The 15482-nt window shown below is 41.8% G+C and overlaps 1 protein-coding gene across 2 annotated transcripts in view; it reads right to left on the bottom strand.

The window, feature by feature from the left end:
- ube2v1.L (ubiquitin conjugating enzyme E2 variant 1 L homeolog) overlaps positions 1-15482 on the bottom strand; it is a 44556-nt gene that overhangs the window by 9949 nt on the left and 19125 nt on the right. The window contains 1 exon segment of one of the 2 annotated variants that reach the window (NM_001090835.1): positions 6112-6147. The exons of the other annotated variant lie outside the window; for it this stretch is intronic. Within the exon segment in view, the coding sequence (NP_001084304.1) occupies positions 6112-6133 (22 nt within the window). The 5' untranslated portion in view covers positions 6134-6147. 2 annotated transcript variants of the gene reach the window in all.

The raw sequence follows: 15482 nt of genomic DNA, 5'->3' as shown, positions 1-15482 counted from the left end.
CGGCCCAATTTGTGAATCAACTTGGATCGGCCCAATTTGTGAATCAACTTGGATCGGCCCAATTTGTGAATCAACTTGGATCGGCCCAATTTGTGAATCAACTTGGATCGGCCCAATTTGTGAATCAAGGGCAGGGGCTGCAATTGCCATTGTACAGCTATGGGATCCTTTATTCCGAAATCCCATTATCCAGAAAGCTCAAAAGTCTGGAAAGGCTGTCTCCCATAGACTGCATTATAATCAAACAATCCAAAATGTTTTAAATTATTTCCTTTTTCTTGTACTTGATCCCAACTAAGATATAATTAATCCTTATTGGAAGCAAAACCAGCCTATTTGGGTTTATTTCATGTTTACATGATTTTATAGTAGAGTTAAGGTATGAAGATCTAAATTACAGAAAGATCCCTCATAAAGAAAACTCCAGGTCTCAAGCATTCAGTGGAATTTGTCCACAATAGAAGCGCAGCAGGGTCATTTATTCCATTCCAGGTAGATTTGGATCACAGTGCAGTAATATACTGCTTACTCACACATTAGTTACCTACACACCTTCTTCTTGGATACCCAAATACATTGCTACACCTATCAACTGACTCAGAACAAAGCACTTGCTGTCATATATTTGCATAAAGCTAATTTTAGAACTGCCCTTCCCAAGAATGGTAAGAGGCACATTTTTCATTGTCCTGACCTATCAAGGCACAATTAAGGCTCTTTCCAATAAAGATGGCACTTGCCCTGCCCATGAATACAATTAGGCACCGTTTCATTGTCCAGATCTAACAGGGCACAATTAATTCTCTGTCAGTGGCACAACCTGCACTTTCCAACAAAGACGGCCCTTGCCCATCGCCTGCCAAAAAACACAGGTGCTAGCACAGCAAGACGCTTTTGTTGCCTTCATTTGGGAACGGTCTCTGTGATACAGAAAACACTTGACCAACCGCCTGCCCTTGGCATTAATCTAGCTGAGAAACGACATTTGTCATTACAAAATAAAAGCAAAAGAAAGGATTGGACTATTAAAGGGGAACTATCGTGACAATGAAAATGTAATATAAGCTTCAGCATACTGAAATAAGAAACTTTGTAAATACAATCAATTAAATATTCTGTACCGTTTCTGAAATAATCAAGTTTATCTTCACAATTCCTCTCTCAGCATCTGTTTCTCTTCATTCTGTCTTCATTCAGCAGTTGGGGGTCAGATATTCATTGACAGTTAGATCCAATATATCTTATAGGGGGGCTCCTTTTGCCTAGAACATGTATTAGATCTCACTATTAAAATCACCAGACATCATGTCTCTCTACATGCAGAATTTGTGCAAAAGGCAGTTATTTTGTAAGATTTTGTTTGCACAGGTATGGGACCTATTATCCAGAATGCTCAGGACCTAGGGCTTTCTGGATAACGGGTCTTTCTGTAATTTGGCTCTTCATACATTAAGACTAATCATGCAAATATTAAATAAACCCAATAGGCTGGTTTCGCTTCCAATAAGGATTAATTATATCTTAGATGGGATCAAGTACAGGCTACTGTTTGATTATTACAGAGAAAAAGGAAATCATTTTTAAAAAATTGGATTATTTGATTATAATGGAGTCTATGGGAAACGGTCATTCCGTAATTCGGAACTTTCTGGATAACAGGTTTCTGGATAACGGATCCCATACCTGTACTGGAATCAATTATCTGAGAGAGCTCTAATTCATCAAAGGGAGCTCCCCTATAAGATATATTGGATCATTCCTCTGACACCCAACTGCTGCATGAAGAGAGAATGAGAAGAAACAGATGCTGAGAGAGGAATAGTGAACATAAACTTGATTATTTCAGAAACAATGCAGAATTTTTAATTGATTGTATTTAGATAGTTTCTTACTTCAGTATGAGGAAGCTTTTATTAAATTTAAATTTTTGCTATAGTTCCCCTTTAAAGAAACGGAACTCTGCATGAGGCAGCTGGCAACAGCATCTAGACAGGAGCATCGCTATTTGTCTAGACAACATGGGCAGCAACTACAATACAGGTATGGGACCTGTTATCCAGAAAGCTCGGGACCTGGGGTTTTCCAGATAACGGATCATTCCATAGTTTGGATCTCCATACGTTAAGTCTACTAGAAAATCATGTAAACGTGAAATAAACCCAATAGGCTGGTTTTGCCTCCAATAAGGATTAATTATATCTTAGTTGGGATCAAGTACAAGCGACTGCTTTATTATTACACAGAAAAAGTAAAATCATGTTTAAACATTTGGATTATTTGGATAAAATAGAGTCTATGGGAGATGGCCTTTCTGTAATTCTGAGCTTTCTGGATAACGGGTTTCCGGATAATAGATCCCATACCTGTACCAAGCATACCCAGATCTTTTTGTACCAAAAACTATAAGGGCTAAAAAAAAAAAAACGATAAACCACAAGGGAAGAGCTGCAAACGTTTGCAACATTTAATCAGGAAGGAAGGGGGCGAGTGTAAAGGCTGTGACTACAAGAGGTAAATTCCCTGTTAAATTAGTAGCAAGGCAATTACCAATGAAATCATACAGAATGGGAACTGGGTATCATTATATCAGAGGATAGCCTACAGGTTGGAAGGCAATACAGGTATGGGACCTATTATCCAGAATGCTCGGGACCTGGGGTTTTCCAGATAATAGATTTTTCCATAATTTGGATCTTCATACCTTAAATCTACTACCATTAAATAAACCCAATAGGCTGGTTTTGCCTCCAATAAGGATTAATTATATCTTAGTTGGGATCAAGTACAAGCTACTGTTTTATTATTACACAGAAAAAGGAAATCGTTTTTAAAAATTTGGATTTTTTGGATAAAATGTAGTCTATGAGAGATGGTCTTTCTGTAATTCAGAATGTTCTGGATAACGGGTTCCCATACCTGTACTTGGCAAACTGAAGATTCCTTATTGGTGTCACCTGCAAGCCACAAAGTACTGAGAGTAAAATGAAACTGCGAAACTCCCCTTCTCTGTTTTCATGTGACTTACAGATCTAACCATGAAGTGCAGAGCTAAGGCCATTCCTTAGGCTGGAAATTTTACAGCCCTGATTTGTAAAGTTAATTAAATCGCTTACTGGAGCAGCTTGAAAGGGGGTGATTCACCTTAAGGGCAGAGACAGACGAGAAGATTCGGGGAGAATCTCCTGGTGACAAATTGCCTCTACTTAGGGCGACTAATTTCCCCAAACTGCAACTTTGGGCGACTTCGGAAAATGAAGCACTTCCACCGGCAATTTAGATTTTAGCAGACGGGGAGGCAGCTTGGGGAGATTAGTCGCCCGAAGAAGAGGCGATTTGTCACCAGGCAACTAATCTCCCCAAATCTTCTCGTCTGTCTCTGCTCTTAAGTTAACTTTTAGTATGTTATAGAATGGCCACTTCTAAGCAGCTTTTCAATTTGTCTTCATTTTTATCATTTGATTTGCCTTCTTCTTCTTATTCTTTCCAGTTTTCAAATGGGGGACACTGACCCCCATCTAAAAAAAAAAACAAAAAACCTAATGCTCAGTAAGTCTTCACATTTATAGTTATTGCTGCTTTGTATTGCTGATCAGGGTCTCTCCTATTCATATTCCAGTCTCCTATTCATATCAATGCATGGTTGCTGTGGTCATTTGAACCCTAGAAACCAGACTGCTGAAACTGCAAGCTGGAGAGTGGCTGAATAAAAAGCGAAAAATAACTAACTCAAAAACTACAAATGAAAAAAATAAGACCAATCGCAAATTTTCTCTGAATATCGTTCTCTACATCATACTTAATGTTCATATAAAGGTGACCAATTCCTTTAAGGCCCCTGAACTTACAGTCAACTATGCTGCCCTCTGACAGAGCCCACTGTCTCCGTGTCTTTCCAGAACAGGTACCAAAGCACACGAGAATAATACACCGAGGCAGCATATTGATCAGGATCGGTTGGGTTGAGCTGATGGGTTGAGCATATGAAGGTATGTTCTGTACTAATAGTGCACCAGGAATTACGCAAGGTACTGGCTCCTGTCCATAGGTTATATAAGCTCTATGGCACATTGAGGTGGGAGATATCGGGCTGATCCAATCGAGGGCCCTAGGGCTCAGACAGATATCGATCGGGAAAGCCCGTCCGAGGGGCCCACAAACTGCCGACTTGGTCGTCAACAGCTTTAATCGGCCAGTGTATGGGCAGCTTTATTGTCTCTCTACTGTGATGTTATCATGTACTATTTGTACCCACCCAGACTGTAAAATATTGGAAACAAGTGCCTGTGTTACCCACTGGGCCTGTAGAATAGAATTAGATTTTTTTATTCTAAGCAACTGGCATTGGAGATGATTTAAAAAATTCCAAGTAAATGTAATTTCAATGGAAAGCAGTGTCTGTTGGTCTGTCTGTCCACAGGTTCTGACTCCAGCTGGTTTCTGCTACATTGTTTCAAAAGTCAGAGCCAGCAGTGCATAGATGTACAGACAGAGGCTGCATTCAGGAGTCAGAGCCAGCAGTGCATATATGTACAGACAGATGATGTTTCAAAAGTCAGAGCCAGCAGTGCATATATGTACAGACAGAGGCTGCATTCAGGAGTCAGAGCCAGCAGTGCATATATGTACAGACAGAGGCTGCATTCAGGAGTCAAGCCAGCAGTACATATATGTACAGACAGAGGCTGCATTCAGGAGTCAGAGCCAGCAGTGCATAGATGTACAGACAGAGGCTGCATTCAGGAGTCAGAGCCAGCAGTGCATAGATGTACAGACAGAGGCTGCATTCAGGAGTCAGAGCCAGCAGTGCATAGATGTACAGACAGAGGCTGCATTCAGGAGTCAGAGCCAGCAGTGCATATATGTACAGACAGAGGCTGCATTCAGGAGTCAGAGCCAGCAGTGCATATATGTACAGACAGAGGCTGTTTCAGGCGTCAGAGCCAGCAGTGCATATATGTACAGACAGAGGCTGCATTCAGGAGTCAGAGCCAGCAGTGCATATATGTACAGACAGAGGCTGTTTCAGGCGTCAGAGGCAGCAGTGCATATATGTACAGACAGAGGCTGTTTCAGGAGTCAGAGCCAGCAGTGTACAGACAGAGGCTGCTTTCAGGAGTCTGAGCAAGCAGTGCGTAGATGTACAGACAGAGGATGTTTCAGGAGTCAGAGCCAGCAGTGCATAGATGTACAGACAGAGGCTGTTTCAGGAGTCAGAGCCAGCAGTGTACAGACAGAGGCTGTTTCAGGAGTCAGAGCCAGCAGTGCATATATGTACAGACAGAGGCTGCATTCAGGAGTCAGAGCTAGCAGTGCATATATGTACAGACAGAGGCTGTTTCAGGAGTCAGAGCCAGCAGTGCATATATGTACAGACAGAGGCTGTTTCAGGAGTCAGAGCCAGCAGTGCATATATGTACAGACAGAGGCTGTTTCAGGAGTCAGAGCCAGCAGTGCATAGATGTGCAGACAGAGGCTGTTTCAGGAGTCAGAGCCAGCAGTGCATATATGTACAGACAGAGGCTGTTTCAGGAGTCAGAGCCAGCAGTGCATAGATGTGCAGACAGAGGCTGTTTCAGGAGTCAGAGCCAGCAGTGTACAGACAGAGGCTGGTTTCAGAGTTAAATACATTGACTTGTAACACTAAATCCATTGAAAATGTATAAGGAATGAATATTAGGAAGTTCATTGGGCAAAAAAATGTGTTTTTGGTTGGAGTTTCCCTTTAAACTGCAGCTGTCAAACATGTACCATTGGGCTGCAATAATATAGGGAAGTGAGTACAGGGAGCCCAGACACCCCCATGGAGGAGTAAGTGGCCCAGTCCGCAGTAACAGCACAGAAGGAAGGGATGGGAAATACAAGGGGAAAGCGCGGGCCCTTCACGGGCCCCTGATTCAGCCCTACACCGGCACAAGCAGGAAGCCTGGGGATCCTGACAGGGCAGAACTGTGCCGAGAGCTGAGAAGGCCCCAGCGCTAACCAGGTCAAGGCACCGCCCAGGTACAGAACAGCAATTACACATTAACCAGGACCTGGTCAGCGGCGAAACCTCCCTCTAAGCAGCCCTCCCACCCGCTTCCCTTTCCCGCTGCGCCCCGTCACCCAGCTCACCCGAGACCGTGGTGGCCGCCATCTTGCCTTCGCAGTGGTCCTGAGCCGGCCTCCCAGTGACGCCACGAAGGGCGGAGACCTTTCGCCAGCTGTCAGGCGGGGAGTGGGCGGGGTAAGACGACTGACTGACAGGCACCATAGAGACAGGAAGACGTGAGACGGAGTGGCTGCGGTTCTGCGTCATCAACAGGGCGGATATCCGAGATAAGGGAAATGTAGAAATGGCAAAACTGTGAAATTGATATATATTAAAGGAAAACTAAATGGAGTAAACATATTACCAAAGTAGTTAACTCTAACTTACCTCCAGGTGGAAATGTTCTTGTCAGTAGACTTTGTCTTAAACAGCAGAGTACAAAGCTTATTTGTGTGAATATTCTGTATAAATACCTCCCAACATTTTGGAAGTAAAAAGAGGGACAAAAATTTTTTTAGGCACGTAGAACAGTGACATTTTCACCACACCCCTTTCTGTGGCCACACCCCCAATTATCATGTTCATTTTACAAAATTTGGCAGGTTTTGAAAGTTTGAAACTATTTCTCCTTATTAAAATTGTTACAAAGTATCTTATATGCACCTGTTAGCTGTTCTGTGCAGAGAAAATAGGGACTTTCCAGTACAAATGAGGGACTGCAGGTTGAGCTGTCAAAAGAGGGACTGTCCCTCCGAAAAAGGGACAGTTGGGAGGTAATATATAAATACAAATATACAGAGAAGGAATGTTCTGGACACACAATAAGCTATACCCTCATACTGTACTGTCTAAGGGAAACAATATGGCACCTCCTTCCCATATGTATAAATACAAATATACAGAGAAGGAATGTTCTGGGCACACAATAAGCTATACCCTCATACTGTACTGTCTAAGGGAAACAATATGGCACCTCCTTCCCATATGTATAAATACAAATATACAGAGAAGGAATGTTCTGGGCACACAATAAGCTATACCCTCGTACTGTACTGTCTAAGGGAAACAATATGGCACCTCCTCCCATATGTATAAATACAAATATACAGAGAAGGAATGTTCTGGGCACACAATAAGCTATACCCTCATACTGTACTGTCTAAGGGAAACAATATGACACCTCCTTCCCATATGTATAAATACAAATATACAGAGAAGGAATGTTCTGGGCACACAATAAGCTATACCCTCATACTGTACTGTCTAAGGGAAACAATATGGCACCTCCTTCCCATATGTATAAATACAAATATACAGAGAAGGAATGTTCTGGGCACACAATAAGCTATACCCTCATACTGTACTGTCTAAGGGAAACAATATGGCACCTCCTTCCCATATGTATAAATACAAATATACAGAGAAGGAATGTTCTGGGCACACAATAAGCTATACCCTCATACTGTACTGTCTAAGGGAAACAATATGGCACCTCCTTCCCATATGTATAAATACAAATATACAGAGAAGGAATGTTCTGGGCACACAATAAACTATACTCTCATACTGTACTGTCTAAGGGAAACAATATGGCACCTCCTTCCGCATATGTGTAAATACAAATATACAGAGAAGGAATCCGTACCTATACACAAACACACACACACACATATTTACACAGAGAAAGTTCAGTTCACATGAATTTGCAGTAGAATAACCAAGATTAGCATTGTATTTATTTTTCCCAGCAGAGGGCACCAGATTCGCTTGTATCTTTAACTCTTGTTAGCTGTCTGACAAGCTTTTTGTACATGTAATCCCCTTGCCACCATAGGTCACTAAAAATAACCACATTTGACCGCTAGGATTAAGCCTCTGCTGCTATTCACGCCAGAGAATGAGATTTATCTTATTGGTTCTGTGATCCTTGTATTAGTTCTTTATCTGTGTACTCGTGGGAGAGCCAGTAGGGGAATTAACCCAAGTGAGCAACACAGGCTGCTTTAAAATTGCATAAAAGATATAAAGATCCAAGAAGATATTTGGAGCTAGACCTTATTAAGTCCCATGCAAAGTCAGGATATATGTACCTCAGTGACCTGCCGACTAATAACCAGCATAACTTGCATCCCTGGGCTCCAGCAATCATTTCACAGGCTCAAAACTGCACAAACCCAGGCCCAAATTGGAAATCTGTGGATTCTGGCAAATGCCAGAGGGGCAGCTGTAAGGTCTCATAGTCACTATTTAGTGGGCTGATGGGGGCTGTGTATTTGAAATGCCAGGGCCTATTTTGAATTCCAGTCCAGGCCTGCACAACCCGCCATTCCCCACCCATCATACCAGCAACACATTGCACATTGTCTCTATAAACAATCTCCTTCCTTCATCTGCCAGCATACCTCCCAACTGTCCCTTTTTCGGAGGGACAGTCCCTCTTTGGACAGCTCAACCCGCAGTCCCTCATTTGTATTGGAAAGTCCCTCTTTTCTCTGCACTGAACAGCCAGAAAAAGAAACAAAGTTTCTCACTTAATTGGCTTTTAGCAGAGAGCCCAGAACAGCTAACAGGTGCAAATAAGATACTTTGTAACAATTTTGAGACACAAAAACGCAGTTTTAGATAAGAGAAATATTTTCAAACTTTCATAACCTGCCGAATTTTGTAAAACAAACATGGTAATTAGGGGGTGTGGCCACATAAAGGGGTGTGGTCAAAAAATTGCTGCGCTACGTGCGGAAAAAAAATTTTTGTCCCTCTTTTTACTTCCAAAATGTTGGGAGGTATGTGCCAGCTGCACCCAGGAGGAGTTTATTATACATAAGCTTTGACTGTGAATATCCAAAGTGATAGAATTAAGTGAAAAATTAATGTGCTCAAAATTTTCTGTTCAGAATCTAGGGTTGCCATCCTGGCCAGTATTTTACTGGCCTGGCCGGTAAAAATGATGCCAATGTTATTAATAGGGAAAAAAATCAAAATATACAGGAAGGCCAGTATTTTTTTCCAAAAAAGGTGGCAACCCTATCAGAATCCCATCCTGCTTCATTGGGAGAAAACACTACGATATAATCAATCTTTGCCTGGTCAGTTCCCACATAATGTTAGTTTGTGCTGCCCTGACTGATTCGTTTTTGAGTGTCAGAGGAAGCTTTTAGCATCAGGCTGAATGTGCCGGGCAAGCAGTTTAATCTTTAATGGACGGCTGACCCCGCGTTAACATCCATCATGGAGGAGATCCTATAAAACTTTCAGAGGAAGGGATCAATGTTCTGAAGGATCGCAGCACCGACTGGAGTATTAATTGCCGTGGGACAAGCTGAAAGTATTTTCAAGGGCTTTATATATGCACGGTAAGTCGGTATTTGTGGGCTATATCCAGGTGTCAAAGCGGAGTAACACTGGCATTGAAACAAAATATATCCACCAAACAACCGTGAATGTTTGATGATTAATATCTATAATTTTACTTTTTTTTTTTTATTATTGTATTACTGCCCACATTTCTGCTGCCAGAGTAAGATCAAACTATAGAATCTATCAAGGACACCCAGTTGGTGAGTTCTGGCAAAGACCAACGTGAAGCCCATCAGATGTTTCTTCAGGGCCCCAGTGGGCCACTCTGACCCTAGTGTGGAGCTGGAGCCTTTGATTTTACTATAGGCTAACAGCCAAAAAAACAAAGTTGTTTGCTAAGATATGGGTTAGTGATGTGCGGGCCGGCCCGATACCCGCGGGTTTACCCCCGCGACCTTACAATTCCGACTTCCAGGTTCAACATTTATAGAAGGACACGCCTGCTCGCCCCGCCCCTTTTGTGACATCATTGGTGGGGCAGGTCTATAAAAGGAACCCAGAGGACAGGCGCGGGTGGATATCAGGTGGGTGCGGGTAAAACCCGAATCGCACATCACTAATATACTGTAGGTGTATGGGATTTGTAATGGATAGGAATCTCTCTAGTTCCCCGGTGAGACATATAGTGGCACATTTATCAAGGGTCGAATTTCGAATTCATGTGTTTTTTTTTAACTCACATGAATTTGATTTTACTCGAAATTCGAATGTTCGACTATATATTAAAAAAAACGAATATCTAAAACTCGGACGAATTTTACCGACTCGAAAACTCAAATGTCAGGAAGGTTGCAAACATCTTCAAACTGATCACTGGACCTCTCCAATTGACGTATACATGAATTCGGCAGGTTTTAGGTTGCGAATAGCCGAATTCGAGTTCTTAAAGGCCAAAGTATGATAACTCTCAAAATTGGAATTCAAATTAAAACTCGAATCGAGTTTAATTTAATTTTTTTTTTCCAAAATAAGATTTATTATAAATGTTTAGGGGCCGATTCACTAACTTCTAGTGAAGTATTCGAAGTTAAAAAACTTCGAATTTCGAAGTTTTTTTTGGGCTACTTCGACCATCGAATGGGCTACTTCAACCTTCGACTATGACTATCGAAGGATTCGAAGTAAAAATCGTTCGACTATTCGACCATTCCATAGTCGAAGTACTGTCTCTTTAAAAAAAACTTCGACCCCCTAGTTCGGCATCTAAAAGCTACCGAAGTCAATGTTAGCCTATGGGGAAGGTCCCTCATAGGCTTGGCTAACTTTTTTTGATCGAAGGATATTCCTTCGATCGTTGGATTTAAATCCTTCGAATCGTTCGATCGAAGGAATTATCCTTCGATCGAACTATCTGCGCTAAGTCCTTCGACTTCGATATTCGAAGGATTTTAGTTCCTGGTCGAATATCGAGGGTTAATTAACCCTCGATATTCGACCCTTAGTGAATCGGCACCTAAATGTTTTTAAAGTTATTTGTAAAAACAGTTGCTGTAGAAAGAAGCATTTGCTCATCTCCTGGTAGATCCCCAGGTCTGTTAATCAGCTGCCTTACATTGTATCAACAGTCTGAACCATCAGTGCAGAGAATAGACAGACAAACCCAGCTTTCAGTAGCAATACAAATAACATTAAAAACATAAAAAAACTGTATAATGCAAAGTTGCTTAGAATAATGTTTTCTTTTATTAGTTAAAAATATTTTTTTTGGGTTGACATTCCCTTTAAGGGCCACACCTTATAGTAGTATCGGGAACACGATGCAATTCATAATGAACATTACAGCCCTCTAAACAATGGATGGTATATGATGAGGCTGGATCCTTGAGAACGTTGAACAGTTCCACAGGGAGGAGGTACAAAGTCCTGCACTCGGATTATTTCATAGCTTTTATTTTAAACGTGTACAAATATAAATGTATTTTACTTTGATGCATTTTCTGCCTCCTTTTTTTACCTACTGCAACATGCTCAAATACGATTTAAATACAATTTTTTTCTATTTCATATAAAGAAAGAAAAAATAATTTCACCGTCTCAGAGTCTGTTAAAGGAGAAGGAAAGTCGTTTACCACTTGGGGGTGCCAAATGTTATTGAATGTATTTACTTACCCGAAACCCCGGGTCAGAGCTCTCACAGCAGAAAACTACACTGGCCCAGGGTTATACCAATGAGCTCCACGGAGAGATTCTTTTCAGGCTTATTCTTTTTCTTGTGGCTGCGCATGCGCAGTAGATCGAAACTAAACTAAAAAGTCGGCTATTTCGTTCTACTGCGCATGCGTTTGCCCCGGGAAATTTGAAGAAAGAAGAAGATCTCTCAGTGGTGCAGCTCCGGTGTAGTTTTCTGCTGATAGGAGCACCGGCTCGGGTCTTTCAGGTAAGTAAATACATTCACTTAGGGGTGCCTAATATTTGGCACCCCCAAGTGTGAAACAACTTTATTTTCCCCTTTAAAGCAAAGACATAACCTCATTTCCAGCGGGTAAACAAACAACCGTATATTAGATCATTATGAAATAGGAAATATGGTAGAACCCTCAACTTTACATTCGCAGATTATATTTTTTCCACTTTAAGTCCCAGGAACCACCCCCCCACCGCAAAAAAAGGGGGTTTTCCCCTGGCTTCCCAAGAAACAAAATATTAAACACCTTCCTCCCAACATTCCCTTCCTTAAAAATGGAGTGGTTTGTGCCAAGTCCAACCTGCAAAGACGTGATCCCAAAGTGCCCTAAACGCGGACCTGTTCCCGATAATCTCCAACCCACAGGGGGGGGGGCTCAGAAGTCAGGACGGCCCCGTGTAAATAAGGGCAACTGGGAGAACTGGTATGTGGCTGGGTTGGTGGCAAATGGCCGCTTGGCTATGACTGCACAAACACGTGCAAAGTGCTAGAATTTCAAGCTGCTACTACTTTGAGTTGCTACAATAGAGTAAGAGACGTCTATACTAGAACACGATCGATTATATAGCCACACAAGCTTCTAAGTTATTTGTTGTGGTTACTAGGGACTTAGTATTTGCACTTGCTTTGAAGTGATTCACTAGCTGACTAAGCACAAGCACCGGCCAACAAGATCACAATTCTACCTTGTGGTTTTTAGAGGGTCATGAGATAATCACTGGCTTTGGTGATCTATCACATCCCATGGGCAGAGCTTCCGCTCTTGTGACATCAAAACAAGAAATGCCAACCGCCATATATATATATATTCTTACTAAATTTGCCTTGAGGATAATAAAAGTTGGATGTTTAATGAAATTCCAGATGAAGGTTTGCATGTTATGCCAATATTATTGCTCCGTGTCACAAAATCCTTCATATTTCCTCCTACTGGGGGTAAAGGGTCCAAATCTGGATCCTACTGATGAACCCACAGAGACCTAATTGCACACATACTAAACAAGTGGCTCACAATGAGCCATGGGTGTGGCCTAGGGTTGCCACCTGGCCGGTAAAAATGATGGTTGATCCCAATGTTATAAATAGGGAAAAAAGATAAATATATAGGAAGGCCGATATTTTTTTCCAGAAAAGGTGGCAACCCTAGTGTGGCCTAGCGTGATTGGACACCCTACATTTACTTAACGACTGCATTAAAACATTTGGGGTTATTTATGATTCCCCCGGGCAACACATACAAAAGCATGCCCCTTAGTGCTCATTCGGACATCACTTCTGCCCAGGGCAATGGCTACAGTGTAAGCCTCTCGCCCAATATAAAATCCATGCAAGGTGCAGAGTGCAGCATCAGAGGGTGCAGGCCAGCCCGTCTCCCATAAGCACAGGGTCCCATTGTAGTCTGTGCCCTCTGCCGCTCCCCAGAAGTGGAAAAGAAAGAGAAGGGATTCTAATGTGCCTCCCCTTCTTAAATAGATTGCCAACAGCACTATAAGGAACCACAAGTGCTGGGAGCACAGTCTGCAAAGTGCAATATTTGGGTGCATCTGTTTTTTGGACTTTGCACTAGGGATGCACCGAATCCACTATTTGGGATTCGGCCGATTCAACGAATCCTCTGTGAAAGATTCATACATGCAGATTATATATATTCGCATATGGAAATTAGGGGAGGGAAAGGAAAAAGTGGAAACAATTTTTTTTTTTACTTCCTTGTTTTGTGACGAAAGGTCACGTGGTTTCCCTCCCCTAATTTGCATATGCGGTTCGACCAGGCACAAGGTTTCGGCCGAATCCTGCTGAAAAGGGCCGAATCCCAAACAATCTTGGATTTGCTTGATCCCTACATTGCACACTGCATTGAACCCTAGATGCTTTAGCACACGGTACCTATATATTATATATTGTACAACCATGATACCTATATATTAACGGGGAAGTATACCTCAAAATATCTGTTCAGTGGATACATAATCTAACTTTTTTTTTTGTTGTTTGGGGGGTTTTGTGTGTGTTTTACATTATTTCCTACTATCTCTCAAATGCAGTCTCGTTGGATGGGTCAGTGACCCCAACAACCAGAAAGCAGACTGATTTTGGAGGTCAGCTTTCAATTATTAATTATAATTATAAGCTCCTGGCCACCATTAAGAAATATAAATGAATACAAGCAGCTGCTCATTGCTACAGTGCTACATACAGAGGTCAGTATCAGGAAGCTGTTCTGTTTCTTTAATAACATTAATGGAATGGTGAGAGGCTACGGGGCTCAATTCATGGTTTCTGCAAGTTAAATGAGGCGTGCAAACAAAAATTTGTGAAAAATATAAAACTGGCACACTGTCAACGGTGTGGGCGAATTTTAGATTAAATGCTGAAGCAAAACTAAACTGGAATTACAGGGAAGAGGAGAGTGTATTTGTACAAGCCAACTCTATAACGCAATGAAAACTGCAACTGAGGCGTTGTTCAGCTTTGAGCTAACTTTTAGTATGATATACAGAGTGATATTCTGAGACAATTTGTAATTGGTTTTCATTTTTTTTAATTTGTGGTTTTTGAGTTATTTAGCTTTTTATTCAGTAGCTCTCCAGTTTGCAATTTCAGCTGGAGAGCTGGGTCCAAATTCCGCTAGCAACCACACACTGATTTGAATAAGAGACTGGAATATGAATAGGAGAGGCCTGAATAGAAAGATGAGTAATAAAAAAGTAGCAATGACAATAAATGTGTAGCCTTACAGAGCATTTGTTTTTTTTGTTTTTAAATGGGGTCAGTGACCCCCACCTGAAAGCTGGAAAGAGTCAGAGGAAGAAAACAGATAATTCAAAAACTATTTCAAAGAAAAAATGAAGGCCAGTTGAAAAGATGCGTAGAATTAGCCATTCTATAACATACTAAAAGTTAACTTAAAGGAGAAGGAAAGTCTTCTTGCACTTGGGGGTGCCAAATGTTAGGCACCCCCCAAGTAATTTGACTTGACTTACCTGAAATCCCGGGCCGGTGCTCCTATCAGCAGAAAACTGCACCAGCCCTGGGTTATACCAATGAGCACCACGGAGAGATCCTCTTCCGTCTTCTTTCTTTCTTTCTTCTCGCGGCTGCGCATGCTCAGTAGATCGGAAAAAAAACCCGAACTTCAACTACAAATTCAGCTATTTCGTTCTACTGCTCATGCGTCTGCTCCGGGAAATTTGAAGAAAGAAGAAGCCGGAAGAGAATCGATTTGTGGTGCTCACTGGTGTCAACCCGGGCCGGTGCAGTTTTCTGCTGATAGGAGCACCGGCTCAGGGTTTCTGCTAAGTCAATACAATCACTTGGGGGTGCCTAACATTTGGAAACCCCAAGTGCAAGAAGACTTTTCTTCTCCTTTAAAGGTGAACCATCCTTTTAAGAAGGCCCGCACTGGTGGCATTCTCTTTATCTCACCGTTAGGCCTTCGTTAGGTTGATATGCCGTGCATCGTTAGCCCTTCTAGCAGATTAAGGTGACAACTACAAAATAAAAAGAATAATAAAACTTCATTCTATGCTAAGTTTGAACGATGTGTTAGATTTCGAGGGCAGCAAATTCATGTTGATACAACAAAATGCCGATTAATTTTCACTGATGTGATGTGTTTCTGTATAGTGCAAGTTAGTACACAATCTTCCTCATTCCTGACTCACGTGATGGCCTCATGAGACTCGCCAAAAA

Source organism: Xenopus laevis, chromosome 9_10L, assembly GCF_017654675.1.
Source record: "Xenopus laevis strain J_2021 chromosome 9_10L, Xenopus_laevis_v10.1, whole genome shotgun sequence".
Taxonomy (NCBI): Eukaryota; Metazoa; Chordata; class Amphibia; order Anura; family Pipidae; genus Xenopus; species Xenopus laevis.
This window is presented reverse-complemented; position numbering and strand designations above follow the sequence as displayed.